Source organism: Mustela nigripes, chromosome 12 (assembly GCF_022355385.1).
Source record: "Mustela nigripes isolate SB6536 chromosome 12, MUSNIG.SB6536, whole genome shotgun sequence".
Taxonomy (NCBI): domain Eukaryota; kingdom Metazoa; phylum Chordata; class Mammalia; order Carnivora; family Mustelidae; genus Mustela; species Mustela nigripes.
The window spans coordinates 122,695,714-122,715,990 of record NC_081568.1 but is presented as its reverse complement, the minus strand read 5'-3'; the positions used below and the strand labels follow the sequence as shown (position 1 = coordinate 122,715,990).

Sequence of the window (20,277 nt, the reverse complement as noted above, 5' to 3'; positions counted from 1 at the left end):
CATGACCTGAGCCAAAGGCAGTGGCTTAACCCACTGAGCCACCCAGGTGCCCTTATTTTATTTTTTAAAGAATTTTAGTTATTGGGGCACCTGGGTGGCTCAGTGGGTTAAAGCCTCTGCCTTCGGCTCAGGTCATGATCTCGGGGTCCTGGGATCGAGTCCCGCATCGGGCTCTCTGCTCAGCGGGGAGCCTGCTTACTCCTCTCTCTCTCTCTGTCTGCCTCTCTGCCTACTTGTGATCTCTCTCTGTCAAATAAATAAATAAAATCTTTAAAAAAAAAAAAAAACAAAAAATAAAAAATAAAATAAAAAATCACTACAGCTTGCTAGGGAGGGGGAAAAAAAAAGACCCTAACCTTTCTTTACTGTTTCCAAAAAAATATTAAGCATTGAAGCCACAATATTGCTCACTCATTGTAATTATTTTCAGTTTTTCTTGAATCTTATACCAGGAATCTTAGCTCAAATAATATTCCATGCATAGATGTAAACCCTAACATGGAAACTGAAATTTAGTTCAGTATAAGAAAAAGAACATACTGGAAACATTCAAGGTTTCCTTTTACCCTTCTTACAGTTTAAAAATGCAAATACTGCTCTAACAGAATAAGCAATCATTGAGCCTATAAAAACAATATTGGAAGAACACATAGTATTATCTGCATTTAATAATTAGGTCCTTTATCTCAAGAGTTAGGCAATGTGGTATCTTTAGAAATTTTGCTCAACTTTTTTTCTTTTTAAAGATTTTATTTATTTTTTTGAGAGTGAGAAAGAGAGAGCATGATCCCAGGGAGGAACAGAGGGAGAGGGAGAAGCAGGCTCCCCCATTGAGTAGGGAGCCCTACACAGGGCTCAATCCCTGACCTTGGTATCTTGACATGAACCCAAGGCAGACACTTAGCGAACTAAGCCCCCCAGGTGTCCCTGAAATTTCGCTGAACTCTTGTTGTCCACGTTTTACATTTTAGTATCAATTTTCTCTAAGAGTGAACACATTAAAGATGTTCTCTTATACTCAGGAATGTCGAAGACCTGTGTTTAAAATATTTTGCTGCTAAATTTCTTTAAGACAGCAAAGATGCTATTATTGGAAAGTCCCTTGTACCATCAGTTGACAAGCATAGAAGTGTTAACTTGTTTTGTGAATAAAGGGATTTTCCCTTTTGGATTTCCAAGTTAAAGAGTCTTCTTCCAAATCTGAATCTCTGGTCTATTCGCTTCACACTTGTAAACATTTCACTGCTTACAAGTTACAACTTCAAGTATCTAAAACGCACACTTTAAACTATGTTCAAAGGAAAATGATAATACCAGCTAGTTTGGTGATTTGACCACATCCGTGCAATTTTTATTTTAGAGCCAGCCTTGTCATTTCCACAGGAAATGAGATTATTTTTTGAAATACAGGTGTCAGGCATTGCTAAATTTTTTCCCCCAAACAAATGGTAGTTAATAAGTAGATACAGAAGTTTCTATGGATTGCTCTTCCTGGTGCTGCTTAACTTTTGTGAAGAACTAAATGTGCTTACCATAAGGCAAGACTTGTCAGTTTTCTCCTGTTCATACACCTGAAAGTTGTTGATTTCCCTGGCAATTGTTTTCATATGTAATCTGTACTTTGTTAAGATGAACCGTTATGGTGCCTGATAGTATTACTATTAATTTTTAAATTTCATCTGTAGGCATTTACACAAGCTTTCCTGTATAAATTCTACTTAATGAACCTGATATTCTGATTGAAGAAAAAAATTCAAAAAAATATTTTCTTTTCCAAAGAGTTAATGGATGTATCCCTTATGTATCCCTTATGAGAGTTAATGGATGTATCTCTTATGTATCAAACCTGGCCAAAGTTTTCAGCCAACTGGTTTTCTAATAAGACTACAAATTAAACCGGGACCTATTTAAAGCAAACCAAAATAAACAAAAAAGAAATATTTGACTTATTTTCCATCTCTTCTTGCTAGCCATGTTTCTGGCTTGTACCTGGGACTGGGAGAATTGCCCTTTTGGTGGAATAATGTGAGTAGGTCATATTGTCTCAGTACTAAAATTTATGAATGGATAGAGCTTAAATAGTAACAGCACTAAAGGAAACGATGTCTGTCGTATCTTAAATGTTTTATTAATGGTATTGTTTTTAGCACTCTGGAAATACAAGCTTACAATAAGAGCACTTCTGTAAATAATATCCAATCTCCAGTCTGGAGAGGGTTTTCCCAGATTGCTTCTAACTGGTATGTGTTTGGTCGCTGGAGAATGAGGTGGTCCCGGACTTTTGTAGGCAGGCTCATAGTTTCTTTGGCTATATAATTCCCTCAAAAACTTAGTAGGCTCCTGGGCCATTTCCTTATACTTCATTCCTGGGATAAGTAACTGCACTCAAAGATTTCACCTGAATAGTTCTTCAGTCTCTGACTCTCCCTGTTCTAGCCTAACCCTTTTCTCCCTTCCTTTTCCGCCCAACTTACTTGAATCTATAAACTCCGGTGGGAAGGCAATGACTCTTGCTCCTGGAATGACTCTGATCTATAGTTTTATTTCTTGCTAACTGGGGTATTAAAAACATTTTGGAGGTCTCAGTTTCCACACTTTCACACAGTCTACACACAGTTTACATACAGGCCATTTATTGCCAGAGACATTCCTACCTTCTGAGCCTGCAACTTGGCTGTTTCATTCCTGACTTTGCTTTTTTAGTGCCTTGCTAGAAGGGGCAACTAACATGAAACAGCATACAAACACTTTTTAACCATGTCTCCAAGAGCAACAGGCTTATTAGATATAGGATTTGACTTCCAAATTACTTCAGACAACCATTTTATCAAGTGCTTTGCTATATAATGCCAAGGTCGCTAGCTTTCTAACTAGCTATATCTTTATTTTCATTTTCCACCATCTAACTTAGCATTTACCTACTTGTTTATTCAACATCTCACATCTGTTACTGGTTTCTTTTTATCATGTGTGGGATAGGCTAAGCTTCCGTAACAAAAGAGGGTGATATTTTAAAATACTATAGTTCAAACAAGTTGGAAGTTTATTTCTCTCTTGTATAGCCATGCACATGATCCCCAGATGCACTTGGGTATGTAAATGGAAATTTTCTAGTTGAAGATTCATGTGCCTCAGTAAAACTTAGAAGATACAAATACTAAAAGGAAGACTGGAAGGAAGAACACTAAGGAACAATTAGCTATCTCTGCCAGGCATTGTGTGGTGTTCTGTCTATCCATTTTTTTTCCTCTAACATACCCATTTTTCTTCCTGGATTCTTGAGCTTCAAAGGAAACTTTCAGATCGTATAGTTTTAACTCTTCTTCAAATAATTGTAATATACACATGATTTGGATTAATGTGTATAAACGTATTAGGAAATTTAATCCTTTTAATAGAATTAAGTGAGATATGATTCCAAACCACTTTGAGTTATTTCTGTTTACCTTAACTAGACAATATTAAACAAAACAAAATTATTATAGAGAATTAATTAAAGCTAGCAGAATATCTAGTTATGCAAAGCCAAATCATGGTATTTTCATTTTATTTAATAAACTAATTTTTCTTATTTTTTTTCTTCAAGTTTTTATTTAAATTTTTGTTAGTTAACGTATAGTATAATCCTGGTTTCAGGAGTAGAATTTAGTGATTCATCACTTAGATAATACCCAGTGCTCATCACAATCAGTGCCTTCCTTAATACCCATCACCCATTTAGCCCATCTCCTGCCCACCTTCCTTCCAGAAACCCTCAGTTTGTTCTTTATAGTTAAGAGTCTCTCTCTTTTTCTTTTTTTCTCTTCCCATATGTTCATCTGTTTTGTTTCTTAAATTCCACATAGGAGTGAAATCGTATGCTATTTGTCTTTCTCTGATGGATTTTGCTTAGCATAATATACTCTAGCTCCACCCACGTTGCTGCAAATAGCAAGATTTCATTCTTTTTGATGGTTGAGTGTATATATCACATCTCTTTATCCATTCTTTATCCATTCATCAGCTGATGGACATTTGGGCTCTTTCTATAATTTCACTATTTCTAACAGTGCTGCTATAAACTTTGGGGTGTATGGGAACCTATGAATCAGTATTTTTGTATCCTCTGGGTCAATACTTGGTCATGTGATTGTTGGGTTGTAAGATAGTTCTGTTTTTAATTTTTTGAGGAATTTCCATATTGTTTTCCACAGTGGCTATACCCAAATATATTTTCTGTATCTTTTTTCACTCTATAAATAGATGTATATACTATATACTATATATTATATTTATTTACCAATCGTTGAGAAACTCTATGCAAGTGATTTTTTAAGAACAAATTCAGTATCAGTAGAATCTATTTAATTGGTAGGTTTAAGTACCACCTTATAATTTAAGATTAATAATGTTCAGTTTACATTTTCTCATATCTTATTTTGTACATGATAGTACCATCTCTTGGATATGTTGTCATTAATGGAAAACTTTGCTTGTATTTCAATATAGGAAGAACATTCTTCGTTTCCTAGATGCGGAAAGAGATGTCTCAGTAGTCAAGAGCAGTTTTAAGCCTGGTGATGTCATACACTATGTGCTAGACAGGCGCAGGACATTAAATATTTCTCAGGATCTTCACAGCCTCCTACCTGAAGTCTCACCAATGAAAAATCGCAGATTTAAGACCTGTGCAGTTGTTGGAAATTCTGGCATTCTGCTAGATAGTGAATGTGGAAAGGAGATTGACAGTCACAACTTTGTAATAAGGTGAGCATTCTTCTGTTCCTAAGATTGTAGTTTCTTCCAAAATGTTTTACTGAGGTATAGAAAACTGACAGAAACGTATAATTCTAGTATAATTCTATATTAATGTTAAGGATTATTGAAAGTTCAAATACTTATTTATGTTAAGTTTTTCTGTGTAGTATCCAAATTTACGTTTACCCTGGGATATAAAATTAAAATTACTGTATCACTGAAAAGAAAGGAAATTATTGTATCTTATTATAGCAGTAAGATTCATAATAGCTTTTTTTTTTGGCCAAATGATAATTATATTAGAATTAATACACAGGAAAATTACTTTTATTAATGGTTTTTCTTTATGTCATTAATTTAATATTAATTCATTCACTAATATAGTTAATGGTTATTTATTAGTTAATTAATAGTTAATTTTTATATTGGTGAATGGATTAATTCATTCAATCCACTTAATTGATATTTTTAATCCTTTTTACATACAATAAATTATATTTGAACATTTCTGTGTAATGATGTAATAGATATAAGTAATTTTACCCTTTTAATGACAATTATTTATTAGATCCTAAGAATATGACAAGTTTATAAAGTTTTTAAAAAGTATATACACAAGTTTACATTTTATATCTTGCACCAAATTGCCTGCATTAATCTTTATATGTGATATTTGTGTATGATAGTATATTTTGGTTTTTGCTTTTTCTCACATAACTAAACATATTTCATTGATGGTCAGCAGATGTTTGATGAGTCATGTGTTTGGTTAACTTTAGATGAACTGAAAGAAACAAAGCAATAGAAATGGGATTGTGATGACAACATAGATATTAGCTTTCCATTTCCAGTTCATGCATCGAGACATATGTTTTGACTTGTTTTAGTTCTTCGGGAAAATTTGCTGAATGAATGAAGTATGTATGTTGAATATGAAATGTTTCAATGTGAAGATAGACAGGAAGGTATACCAATTTGCTCTGTTGATGGTCTGGAGTCTTGAGGTTATGCTGGAAGTCAGCCTGTGAAAGTATAGATCTTGAATGAACTATTTGAAATATAGTCTTTAAAATAAATGTAATTAATTATATAAGTATTAACCATAAATAGGCAATTTTCTCCATAAAACAATAATAGCCATGAAAAATTATTATAATAGAACACTACCAGGTGAATAACAATGAATATAACTATGAACATTTTACTTTATTGTTTTACCTTTTCTCCATTGGAAGCAGAATCAAAGATTGATTGTAGATCCAGCTGAGCCTTTATAAACCTGAACTCTTAAATTGATTGGACTGAGTTGTGGTTGGGGGAGAGGGTCTCTGTCAACATGTAGATGTACAAACAAAATTGTCTCTAAAAAGGAGGGAAATACTTAATTAGGGAATGACACTGGAAATGGAGGTAATGAGCTCCAAACATTGAAGACTGTGTGAAGATCGTTGTGAAGAAAAACTAAGGAAGGCTAGGATGCTTGGGTGGTTCAGTGGGTTAAATGGCTTTCAACTCAGGTCATGATCCCAGGGTCATAGGATGGAGTCCCACAGGCTCTCTGCTCAGCGGGGAGTCTGCTTCTCCCTCTACCTGCTATTCGCCCTGCTTGTGCTCTCTGTCTCTCTGACAAATTAAAAAATATATAATTAAAAAAAAAAAACAAGGCTTCTAAAATTTCTGAAGAGACAAAATCAGAGGTCAGGAAAAATGAAGTAAAGATTTTACAGAAATAGAAATTAATTCCAATGTAAAGGAAAGAATTTTGAAGTTTAATACTGGATCTGCATGTGACTGACTCCTTGTTCTTATATCCCTCTAAGCTTTAACCCTGGGCTCTATATAGCTTAAACCTTGGTATCTATATATAACTTACTGGGTTCAGCCCCATTTCTGATTCTGAAATTAAGACTGTAGTCTTAATACTTCTGTCAGTCCACATAATTACACTTCTTTCTTATAATAAGAACAATTAAGACCTAGTATTTTAGTAACTTTGAAATACGTATTACAGTATTATTCACTATAATCACTATGTTATACATTATATCTCCAGAACTTTGTTATCTATCTGTTACAAGTCACTTACTGGTATTTGAGCAAATGGTATTTTGTTAAGAGAGGTACATCATGCCTGGACTGCGCCGATTAGTCTAGTGACCCCTCATGGATCAGGTTCATCTAGGTATTACATTCAACCTGACCTCTAACTTAATAAACTAAAGCATTACTTGTAGAGAAAATCTTCATTTCACATTAATTAAGCCTCATCTTTAGTTTTTTCAAAAGGACTTTATAGAAATAAAATATAATATAAATAGACTTTATAGAACTAAAATGCTGGGTTTTTTTTTTTTTTTGTATAATGATGTACAGTGCATTATTATATGCCAACAGTTACCTATTCTTCCAAGCAGTTGTAGTACTGTGGGAAGAGCGCATGGCATATATACGTGGCATATTGTCCTGTGAATATGATTTTGGAGAATGCTATTTTTAAGACCCCACATAAGTATTTCAAAATTATTCTGTGAAAAGTGCCTATATGTGTGTTTGCACATATAATGGTAGCTATTCATAAATACAAACACACACACACACACACACACACACCATGCATTTTTCTCTCCTAAAAAATAGATTCCTTTAGTGGCAGTTTGTATCATGAATTAATCAATTAAATTAAATGTTGGCTTCAGTGGGACATTATACAAAATAAAAGCTCTGGTCAATATGATATTTTAAGTAAGAGAAAGATAGAAAAATAAGTTAAAGCCTAGTTTAGATTCTCTAATAACTGATAAAATACTGAATTTATTTGTAAAATCTATGTGTATGTTTGCATTTTAAATATATATGTGTGTGTGTGTATTATATATGTGTGTATGCATTATATATATATATATATTATTTTTTTAATAACAGTGAAATGTTCTTAAGTAACAGAGTCCACATTAAGCCATATACAATGTGTTTCTCTGACTTCACTCAGCAGAGTATCCTCAATCTCAATCCATGTTGTCACAGATGGCAGGAAGGGAAATATTATTTTAATATTATTCATTAGACCTACTTCTCTGGATATAGGCATTTTGAATTCTCTGAATCTGCCACCTGAAACCAGAGGAGACTATGACTTTCTTTTATGTGCTTCTGTATCCGTGGAGTTGGCACAGGCTGGGATCTATACAGAAAGAATGTTCTGTGGGATGTATAATTTTATCTCCAATATTCTCTTTTCCTGTCTGGGATAAGCTCTTCTTCTCTTCAAATAAAATCTGTATCTAGGGCATTTTTAAGAAAAGAGAAGTACAATTTTAGGCCTAATGATAGCTTTATTTTATTAATTAATAAAAAGAAGACATTCCAAACACTCAGTTGGCTACTGTTACACTTCTAACATTATTTTAATTTTGTGTATAGACCAAAGAAGGAAAAATATATGTGATTTTAAAATTGTGAAACATTCCTTTGTACTGGTATTTCTAGAACCAGGACATTGAGAGGCCTTCACAAATGATTCTCTCAAATTCTTCTCCCATCCAAGTGCCACATTAACTACAGTTCTACCCATTGAAATACATCTGTTTGGTATTATTCTTTCTGTCATTACATTAAATTATTTTCTCCAAAGGACTAGTAACTTACTACATTATTTCATTCATGCAACAAAACTTGATGGGTGCCAGGGGCGCCTGGGTAGCTCAGTCATTAGGCATTTGCCTTTGGCTCAGGTACTGATCACGGAGTGCTGTGATTGAGCCCTGCCATCGGGCTCCCTGCTTGGCGGGAAGCCTGCTTCTCCCTCTCCCACTGCCCCTGCTTGTGTTCCCTCTCTTGCTGTGTCTCCCTCTGTCAGATAAATAAATAAAATCTTAAAAGAAAAAAAAAAACCCACAACTTTATGAGTGCCAACCATGGGCCAGTCATGAGTGGAATTCAATTACAGAATGATTATCTTCACATTACATTCCTTCTTGCAGGAGGCCTGTCTCTGAATAATCACTGAAATGAGAAGTCTCTAAAGACACATGGTAAAATCTAAAATATTTCATTGGCCAGCATTGGTACTTCAAATTATGCAGAATGATAGAAAATATTTGAAAGAGAGTATGAGGTATACTTCCTGTACTGAATGAGACTGTTCAAACTCAGAATTTTACATGAAGTCTTTGAAATATTCCAGAAGAACTCTAGATAGGTAACAAATCTTCGGATGTCACACACAGTACATTCTAAGAAGATACTGTAGGGCATTACAAGATATTAGTATAGTGCCATGAACTGTCTTGACAGCCTGACATACGCTAACCAGAACATACTGAACAGCTACATTACATACTTTACAGAATTAGCTAAGCCATATATAGACTCAATCACCTTACAAGATACAGAACAATATTCCAGTCACTCTAAAGAGCCTGTGACTTCTTCTATAGTTGCACTGTAGGATATCCGGGCCTACTTTTACACTTGACAAACAATCTGTGGAATAGTTTGAATAGCACTTTCTCTGAGCCAGATTTCATTCCAGTCGCTCTTTTTAATATCCCATGAACAAGAAGAATATCACTAGACTCTTCATCACTACATTAAAAATTGGTAAGCATTAGAGAAATTATCCTATTGATATGAATGTATATATTTTGTATTTGGGAGGCTTGACATATGCTCACTGTTGGAGAGAGAAAATCAGTGCTACATAGGAAAAGCCTTACCCAGTATAGAGTTCAAGTCCAAGCAGAGTTCACAGTAATGTTATTCATTGAAGTTGGACTTCTTTCTGTGCTTTACTTCACTAATTTAGAAACTGAGATTATTGTGTAAACTACATCTCTTCATCTAAACGTCATCCACAATTCCCCTACTCACAGAGTCCACAAGTGATAGAATTGCTCTACAAAATATCTGTCCTGTTTATTCCACATGGACATACCTAAAAGTATGCTGTAGAATTTCAAGAATTTAGAGTTTAGAAGACAATATATATCATTTCCATATCATCATAGACAAAGGAAAATAGGTTTAGAAAGCTACTTTTAAACAAAAACAATTTGTTTAAAAGTATCCTTTAAATCTTTTTTTAAACTTTGTATAGTTGTAAAATTATTATAACAGTGTATATCTTAACACCAAGCCGTGAAAATTGTTTTGGACTTTGGAAAACAATATTTAAAGTGCTTTTAAACTTTCCTGAAGTTATTTTTCAATTTTTTTTCAGATAATTTACTCCCATGTGAATTTATGTTATAATACATTCTAATATTTGTGTGGTCTATGCTCAAGAATTTTATAAGTTTAGCAATAGTGATTTTTTTAATGACAAAAATATTCAGGTATTTCTTAATATTGATAATGAGAGATGATGGAGAACAAACCCTCATTCTATCTTCCGTAATCTTCTCAACCCCACTTTGGTGTGGGGAAATGATTGTGCGTACTTTCCTTTTTCCTTTTTCTGGGTTATCTGGTGATTGTAGGAAATGTCAGGCAACCCATCTTTACTTGTTTTTCATAGAAGAGAGGCTATGTCCACTTTGATAAAAGTAAACTTGGTCCGCCTCTGTACTACCTTTGACATTATGTGGAATCTTCTGAGGAAGGAATTCATTAACAGTTGCAACTGGTAACTGTTATTTTTTAACCATCATCTGGGGCTCCTCACTGTGCTTAAAGAGAGGTACTAGGAATCACAAGTATGACTTAAGTGATAAAGAAATGGTTAACTAAGAACTATAAAACACATTTTCTGTTTGGGCTAGTTGGAATTCCAAATTTAATTTTGTTCATTTATTCTTTTCTTTATACCTCCTTTTTCTTTTTCTTTCTTTTTTTTTTTTTTTAATTTATTTATTTGACAGACAGACAGAGTAGGCAGAGAGGCAGGCAGAGAGGGAGGGGGAGGCAGGCTCCTTGCTGAGCAGAGAGCCTGATGCGGGCCTCGATCCCAGGACTCTGGGATCATGACCTGGGCTGAAGGCAGAGGCTTAACCCACTGAGCCACCCAGGCGCCCCTACCTCCTTTTTCTCTGTGCTATCCTGTCCCCATCTTCCCTCTCGCCTACATCACCATCTTCTGTTTGCTTGGTTTCTCCTTTCTTGGTCATCATCCTTAGTTCCTGCCATGGTTGACCAGCTCCCTCCTAATTTCCTTTTTGGTTCATATATTTTTTCTAAAAATACAAAACTAGCAATGAGAGATCAATTAAAATTATCTACCTACCTATGTTTGTATATATGTTTATATAAGTAAATCTGGCTACTCAAATTGTAATTCTGAACTGCCAGTGTTGGTATCACCTGGAAGCTTGTTAAAAATAGAGAATCTTAGAACTTGTACCAGACCTGCTGAATCAGAATGTGCATTTCATCACAGTGCTCAGGTGCTCGCTTCGGCAGCACATATACTAAAATTGGAATGATCACAGTGCTCATGTGATTTTTACATGTATTAAGTTTGGAGATGTATTGGACATCTCTGTATATGTGGACACTAAGCTCTAGGCAAGCTGGAAGTCCCAGTATGTTTATTTAACCTGTGTCTTCAGGATCTAGCACCAAAATTGATATGTTGAGGTCTATGCTATTTATTTACAGAGTGAACAAATTAATGTAGGACTTAAGAAAAATGTGATTTGTGTGCATGTATTATTATATACTGAATTTCAAAAGTAATATGTAAGAGGAGTCATATATAAGTAAAGGTCATTTAAACCCTTACAACTAAAAAGAAAATACAAAAATATGAAGAGCAGTATGGTGAAATGCCCTAAATACTGAGAGTCAAAGAGCTGGGTTCCTGGTAGTTAATAGAAGCATAATATTGGATAAATACCTAAACATCATTTTTCCACTGTCCAGTGATGATGATAATATAGGCCTATTATTTAAAAATGTTTTTCTAAGTGTTAGTTGGAAAATATAGTAAAGAAATGCATAAACTATAAAGCTTAATATGTTACTAATACACATATTGTTTAAGTGTCATAGTTGAAAATTAAATTTGTCACTACATTTCCTACACTTGATCTTAGCCAAAAGGCCGAGAAGCGATTGTCACTACATTTCCTAATAGCCATGGCCATTGACTAGAAAAATAAATTCTCACTGTCTGATATGAACAAGAAGTATACTTTCTCCAAATTTATCAAATATGTATAGAGTTGACACTGAATAACATAAAGAAAATATAGAATGCAAAGAGACAGGAATTCTTCTCAGATAGGAGTGTCTGTAAAATCTGAGTTTGTATTATTAGGAACAACTGTAGTAAAGACATACATTTCTTCAGGAAACTAAAGCAATAAGATAAAAATGTTTATTATTTTATGATTATCTAGCTTCCTAAAAGAAGGGATAATATGTTTTAAAAAAGAAAAAGATGGAGGAATTGACTTGACTGATACAGTGCATTTTATGACTCAATCAATTCTTGATTCTCCACCAGTGGGTAATTTAGGGCAAACTTTAAATCATCCTCTTGACCTATGAATGCTAATTCGTATAGCAAAATAGACTCTTTCTGGGAAAGAAAAAAATATTTCTGCTTTTCAGTGTGTTCATAAAAATGACCTTGATCGTTTCCTCTTCACTATCCCAGAGAACATTTGTCCTTAACTCAAATGTTAACTATAAACAGTGAAGTTTCTAGTAGTGAGCCAGATCCAAGGCATTAGAAAGATTTTTAAAAGTTTGTTTTGATTAAAATACCCATTTACTACTTTAGGGATAGTTCCATTGCATATGCGATATTCACTCCATTTAATTTCTTCCATGTTTTTACTTAATATTTATTCATATTTTGAATTTATGAAATTTTATAGCTTATATAAAACTACCTTTGTGATTTCCATTGATATTAATCATAAAATCTTTTTTCTAAGGAAAAATCAGAATTCCCATTTTATTATAATTATTTATAATTTCTTATTATTTTTAAAATTTAACTTAAAGCCAAATATGGACTTCATTATGGATTGTGATCTGAAGTAAAGCTCTAACTTTTTTCCCCCAGTCATATAATTCCTTGGATGAGATGATTTTTTTTTTTAAGATTTTATTTATTTATATGACAGAGAGAGAGATCACAAGTAGGCAGAGAGGCAGGCAGAGAGAGAGAGAGAGGAGGAAGCAGGCTCCCTGCTGAGCAGGGAGCCCGATGTGGGACTCGATCCCAGGACCCTGAGATCATGACCTGAGTTGAAGACAGAGGCTTAATCCACTGAGCCACCCAGGTGCCACCAGATGAGAAGATTTTATCTAGAAGAGATTTTTTTTTAATGGAAATAAGTGTTAACTATTTTAAATTTTAGAACATTGTCTTAAAATGCTTATCTCATTCTCTAAAAATTCATTATTTTAAAAAATTACAATTTCTAATCTAGCAAATCTAGCAAGGATTTTAAATTAAAACTCTTAATATTAAGTGCAAACTTGTGTTGATATTGGCATTCCCGTGAAATGCTTTCAGTTGTGTAAATTGATGTAACTATTCCAAAAATCAGGTTGATAATGTCTACCAACCTTACAAGTAGTGTATTTCTTTATTCACTAACTCCAGTTCTAGGAATCTATCCAAACATGAACAGTTGCTTATGTTTCAAAGCATTTTATAAGCATGACAAATAAAAATAAGTAAATAATTGTACATCTGGATGATTTGTCATTCAACAAGTGGAAAAGAGGGATCTAAGGCAAAGAGACCAGTAAGCATAAAGGTAAATAATTTCCCTGGTCTTGGGATAGATAGAGTTTGGGATCAGTCTACTCTGAGGTTCATAATGAGAAACAGTATGGAAGGGGAAATGTCAAGGTATGTTGAAAATTACATGATGAAGAATCATTACGCCCTGTTAAGGATTTACAATGTATCCTATAGTCCAAGCAAGGCCCTTTGAGTTTGTTGGCTTGTTTATTCTTGTTGGGGTTTTAAAGGACCATGATAATATATAAATAAAAGGAAAAAAACAGGAAGAGCACTCAATAAGGAAGATACTAGATGAGGCAAAATGTGATAAAATCCATCTCATAGGACAGAGTAAGATGATAAACTAAGCTTAGATGCTATAACTCATATTAATGTATAATGTTGTGGGAATTATCATTTCCTGACATCAGTTGAGCATTACCAAATGGTCAGGTGATCAGTCCTCCCACAGATCTTTTTCTAAATAAGGCTTCAGTTTTGGGTTTAAAGTATTTGCTATTTTTCAACAAAGTCATCTGTAAATAGATATACAGGCAAAGTATCTACCCCAAAATTAAATAGAAAGTTTTCAGTACCTATTATTTCAGTGATAAATAGCATAACTTTGATCTTTCTTATAATTTATTAACTAACTCCTTCAGTCTTTTATCCATCTACTTATGAGGAATGGGAGCTGCAAAAATGAAAAGCAAGTCTCTAAGTTTGAAATGATCATGGTCTAGTGAAGGAGATAAAGTAATGACTAATAATAACATTGCAAATTGCTTTATTAGAGTTGTACAGAGAAGTAAGACTAGTAATGAGGTGGAGAGGAGACATAAACTGCATTCAAGATGATTTCCTGAGAGAAGCAGCACTTGAGTTGACTGAGAAAGTAAATATAGAATGGAGGGAAAAGTTAGTGAGACCAAATCCAAACTGTATCCATTACACACAAAGGGGCCAGAGCGTAGAAGAAAGTAGCTTTTCCAGTCTGCAGGTGGTTTCAGCATTCTGGAATAGAAGGCTGTGTGGGCCAATGGAACCAGGTGAGGCTGGAGTACGAGACTGGGAGACAGGTAACACAGGTGCCTTGCTAAGGAAATTGGGCTCATTTTGCCCACAGTCTGGTCTGTAAAGCGACTCTGTAGAGGAATGACATGACCTAACTTAAATTTCAGGAAGATTTCTAGGTGAAAGGTAAATTAAGAAGGGAATAAAAATGGTACGACTGGAAGCCCTCTTTAAAGGTGGAGATAATGAGGGGGCAGAGTAAGATAGAGACAGTGTAGGGGTAGAGTAGAAGGCAAATGGAGAAAATAAAGGAATAATATGAATTGCGTAATAGCTGGAAAAGGCAAATGGTAGTAAACACGAATGTGCTCCATTTTAAAACGTGACATTTTTTGGATACCAGAAAAATAAATCTTAAAGAAACCTAACTGGTTCTCCTCATTGGTCCTTTGAATTAGTTAAGCTTAGGTTAACAAACTCTATTTGTTCAAAGAACAGAGAGCTTGAATGACTTTCCTGAGTATACATAGTAAGTTGGGAAAGAAAGCAACAGTAGAACTTTTTCCACTCCTTCTCAAAGTTTAATATTTTATTTTTAAATAAAGATTGGAAACACATATTTTTCAATTAGAAATAATAGTTTGTGCTGTACTAGATCAAGAGGTTTTTAGTTGTATATTTACTCTGAAATAAGACCAGTGAGAGATTGTCTTTATTAGGGTACATTTCAAATTTTGATGACCTAGCATGTAAAGCAGAATAGGAATGCCATTATAGGGGTGCTGGGATGACTCAGTTAATAAGGCAGCTGCCTTCAGCTCAGCTCATGATCCCAGGGTCCTGGGATCGAACCCCACATTGGGCTCCCTGCTGGGCGAAGAGTATGCTTCTCCCTCTCCCTCTACCTGCCTCTCTGCCTATTTGTGCTCTCTCTCTATCTCCCTGTCAAATAAATAATCTTGAAAAAAGAAAAGAATAGGAATGCCATTATAATGTCTGATATCCCACAATGGCATTAGCCATTCTTCAAAGTAGGTTAAAAAACAGATCAAACATATAAAACCACACACACACACAATAGTAACTGTATGAGGTGATGCATATGTTAATAATCCTTGTTCTGGCAGGTATTTCGCAATATATACATACACCAAATCATCATGTTGTATACATTCAACCTACACAATATTATGTGTCAACTATATCTTAATAAAAGTGGACAAAAAAAACAAGAAATAAAAAATAAACACTGACTTTATAGTGTTTAACAGTTTCTCCAGTTGTGACCTACGGACCATCTTGTGGAAAATTCTTTTCTTTTAATATTTGCTTGTTGGGGGACCCAGGTGGCTCAGTCAGTTAAGCATTCAACTCTTTTTTTTTTTTTTAAGATTTTATTTATTTATTTGACAGACAGAGATCACAGTAGGCAGAGAGGCAGGCAGAGAGAGAGGAGGAAGCAGGCTCCCTGCTGAGCAGACAGCCTGATGCAGGGCTCTATCCCAGGACCCTGAGATCATGACCTGAACCGAAGGCGGAGGCTTTAACCCACTGAGCCACCCAGGCATTCCTAAGTGTTCAACCCTTCACTTTGGCTCAAGTCATGATCTTGGGTCCTGGAATTGAGCCCCGCGTTGCTCAGCACACAGTCTGCTTGAGTTCTCTCTCCCTCTCCTGCTGCCCCTGCCCCGACTCTCTCCCTCTCTCTCAAATAAATAAAATCTTAAAAAAAAAAAGTCTATTCACTGTGTGCCAAAAGTATGCCAGAATATTCTAAGTCCAGATAAGTGAGGGGGAGACTGAGATCTTTTGTTTCAAGGGAATTAACACTTTAATCAAGTGAGATAAATCTTTAAATCAGGTGGATCTGATTTCAAGTTCCAGCTTTTCCATTTAATATATATATATTCAACTTTAACTGATTTATTTACTTCTCCAAGACATGGTTTCTTCACATTTCATATGAAGAAAATAGTCCTCACCTTCTATTTTTTGTGGGTATAGAAATAAAATGAGATGTGTGAAATTGACTAATATAAACCCAAGTACAAATTATTTATTCAATAAATGTAAATTTCTCTTCCTTCTGATGGTTTAAGATTAATGTATTTGTAGTATATTCACGGTATGAAATTATATCTGTGACCTAGGTCACAGAAGATGTAAATATTTGCCGTTAAATGGTCATTGTTGCTAAGCAGTTACGTTTTCTCCCATGAAGTATAATTAAAATAATATTCATTTGAGAGTTCAGAATCCTGGATCCTCCTGAGGACATTGGCTCTAAATATAGCTGTGTGACTTTGAACAAGTAATATAAATCACTTTGGGTTTCAGGTTCCCAATATGCCAAATGAGGCAGTTGAACTATATGGTCTCATAAATTTCTTTCTGGCTCTGAAACTCTATGACTCTATTTTCTTATGATTCAGTAGACACCTTTGGAATAGGTCCTGTCAACTTGCAGAGTTGTTTCAATTTTTTTTCCTTCTGTTGCCATATTTTGTGAATAAATTTCCTTCTCATCAGTTCATTTTGTAGAAATAACATTTTCTACTTAATACTGCATCCTGTAGTCTGGCTTTTGTTTCCTTTGGTCCAGGAGTGTTTCCTTTCCTCCTGATGATTGCAAGCAAATGTTAAGCCTCAAAATCAGGAGAAGAGTATCACTTCTTAGCAAAAGAAAAACAAAACCAAGTTTTAATGATTCATATGGATTTTTGTAAATGTGATGATGTCAGGGCCTTGGGAAGTCATGGTACATAAAGAATAAATAAAGAAGAACCAGTAAATATGAGTATTATCAAAAGGGAGAGAGAAGCTGTTTTACATCGACATCATTTAGTATAGTTTTGGGGAAAGGACCCTGACGTTTTTCTAAGAGATTAAGACCTTCCACTTCCCAAATCTACTTTACTGGCATCCACCAGAGTTCTTGGAACCACAAAATCTTTTCGGTATATTGACTTATGCCATTACTGGAAATATTTTTTTATATATATTTTTTTAGAATATTAGCAGTCAGTATAGTACTAAATGTTAACAGTGATTACCTTTTAGAGGGAGACTTAAAAGTGTTTCATGTTTGTATTAGCTTAATTTCTGTTTTTGGTAGTGATTTTGTGTGTGTGTGTGTGTGTGTGTGTGTATCCATTTCCCCACGCAGTGGACATAAGAACTGTTTTTAAATTGGGAACAAAACCAGTTTTACTTTCAAAAAATTTTTAAAAATTTAAAAAAATGTTAAAAATCTGGAGTATAGATGGGAAAGGTAATATACTGGGAGTTTGAAGAGTTGAACTCATGTTCCAGCTGTAAGACTACCCGAGTGATTTTGAGCATGAAATGTGTGTGTGTGTGTGTGTGTGTGTATTTTTTAAACAATACATAAAACCTCAACTTACAGAGTTTTGTAGTCTGTAGTTTTGAGTGTTTTCTCATTAATGACAAGCATAGTATGTGTGTGTACATGTGTGTGTAAAAGAGAGAATATATGTTTTGGATAATCAGAATCATTTGAAACTTTGATATTGTGCTATAAATTTTGGATTCATGTTGTTTTGTTTCATTTACCTCAGTTTTATTTGTACCTTCCTGTTTATTTATTTATTTATTGAAGTACAGTTGACACATAACATTACATTAATTTCAAGTGTTCAGCATAGTGATTCAACAAGTTTATACATTATGCTATGCTCACCACAAGTGTGACGTTCTTTTGTATTTGCAGTATGTTAGATTCAAGGTTGGGTTTAAATCCCAGCTTGAAGATGTGTAAACTGAAGGTTTTTCCTCCTCTTTTGTAAAACATGATTACATATAGCATTATTATATGAATGTTCTGTAAAATTTGAATAACATATATAAATGATATATGACAAAAGGCAATAACTGATAGCTCTTATATTTAATGAATTAAATAGATTATCAGATTGAACAACATGTCAAAAGCACGGTGATCTAATAAAAACCTGAGAATGATTTTTTTTTTTAAAGATTTTATTTATTTATTTGACAGAGAGAGATCACAAGTAGGCAGAGAGGCAGGCAGAGAGAGAGGAGGAAGCAGGCTCCCTGCCGAGCAGAGAGCCCGATGCGGGACTCGATCCCAGGACCCTGAGATCATGACCTGAGCCGAAGGCAGCGGCCCAACCCACTGAGCCACCCAGGCGCCCCGAGAATGATTTTTTTTTACTGTGACTCATCACTTGTTCAGGAACGAAGTTCAAACTTAGAGTCCCATAATTATTTTTTGAGTTCTAGTGTCATCTTTGGCATAAATGGGTGGCTCTTAAATATGATGATTTAAAAAAATAAAAACAGTTATTTGAAGTTTAAAAATATAAACAGTAGTTCCATTAATTTGTCACATTATTTCAACAAATATTATTTTATTCCACAAACAGTTGTCAAGCAGTCAGTAGACGCCAAATCCTGAGGGACTGCCGTAGATATTAGGGGAAATAAAGATACATTACATGGTCTGTTCTATTAGGAGTTTGCAGTCTGGTGGAGGAGATAGAGGGGTAAGAAAGTAGCACTGTTACTGTAAACATAGAGCTAAGAACAAAGTGTTGCTGCCAGTGAGACAGAAGGAATTAATTATAAAAATGAATGGAACTGAGTTTTAAGATAGTTCTATGTGGAACAGGAACAATAATTCCCTTTCCAAGAATGTTGTATATTTATGGATATTCTTGTCATTATTCTTTTTGCACATCGTCTTATCAAAGTATTGTATCAATGTGCTTTTTGTGCCTTTTAGTTTCAATGATCAGGATCATTAATAATAATCCTTAGCTTTTTAACATGACTATATGCATATCTTGGTCCTCACTTCAATTTTTCAAATTCCCCAGGTGTGACTTTCTATATGTAACTTGGAAGAGAACTATTAATATTGGTATGCTTAATTTGGAACCTTTTCTGTTTATGATATTTCTGATCTAGTCTTTAGTGATCTGATGAAGATATTTCTAAGTCTTGGGCAATTTTAATGCATAATAGACTTTTAAGCTTGCCTCAGTATTTTACGTTAAAAAGCAGAACACTATTTGGTTAAGGGAGAACTGGGAGTTTCATTTTTACAAACCACAAACTGAAAGTTGTTATGTATTAATAAAGGAGGAGGAATCCTAACAATTGGAAGAACAATAAACACTGTAGTTTCTTGTTTCCACTAATCCCCATGTGCTAACTCTTCTGAGTAAATTCTGACTTAGAGTTGTTTTAAAAAATCAGAATGAAAAAAAACACTATGACTTTAGAACTTCTCCAGTCTTCCTAACTTGTTTTGAACGACAATGGCTTTGCTTACAGGAAACATCAGTTACCTAAAATAGGTACATCAGTGGAACAGATCACCTTTCTTGTTTCAGGTTAAATAATTCCAACTTAAAATGCTGATTTTTATTTCAATATTGGTCTGTTTTAACTAGCATGATTTCTAACAGTTAATATTTTAACAGTTACAGTTGAAACCCAGTTTTCAGCTTAACACATACTTATTAGTACCGCACCTTTTGTTTTCCTTAGCTCAACAGTAGAACATACACTATATCATATTTCTACTGAGACATCTTTAACATGTGTAACACAACTAACATGTTAAAAATAAAGATTGAAGTGGTTGTACGGTATCAGGAGATTTGGTGCGGAGTTCACAAACTGACAGCCTGAGGGCCCAGTCTAGATTCTTTGGTGTGTATCATCACACCAAAAGAAGAGTCATTAAATGGTGAAATAGTCAAGCAAAATTGCCCATTTTCCAGAGTTGGGTTAACCTCTGACTTAGCACTGTGTGTGTTCAGGTTCTAGTTTAGAGCATCAGCAGTGTTCTTAAA

The 20,277-nt window shown here is 34.4% G+C and overlaps 1 protein-coding gene and 1 pseudogene across 1 annotated transcript in view; one reads left to right on the top strand and one right to left on the bottom strand.

Moving 5' to 3' along the window:
• Positions 1–20,277, top strand: part of ST8SIA4 (ST8 alpha-N-acetyl-neuraminide alpha-2,8-sialyltransferase 4) — a 95,761-nt gene that overhangs the window by 13,208 nt on the left and 62,276 nt on the right. Inside the window, 1 exon segment of the mRNA XM_059418294.1 lies at positions 4,489–4,746. Within this exon segment, the coding sequence (XP_059274277.1) occupies positions 4,489–4,746 (258 nt within the window).
• Positions 11,637–11,788, bottom strand: LOC132028887 (U2 spliceosomal RNA; annotated as a pseudogene).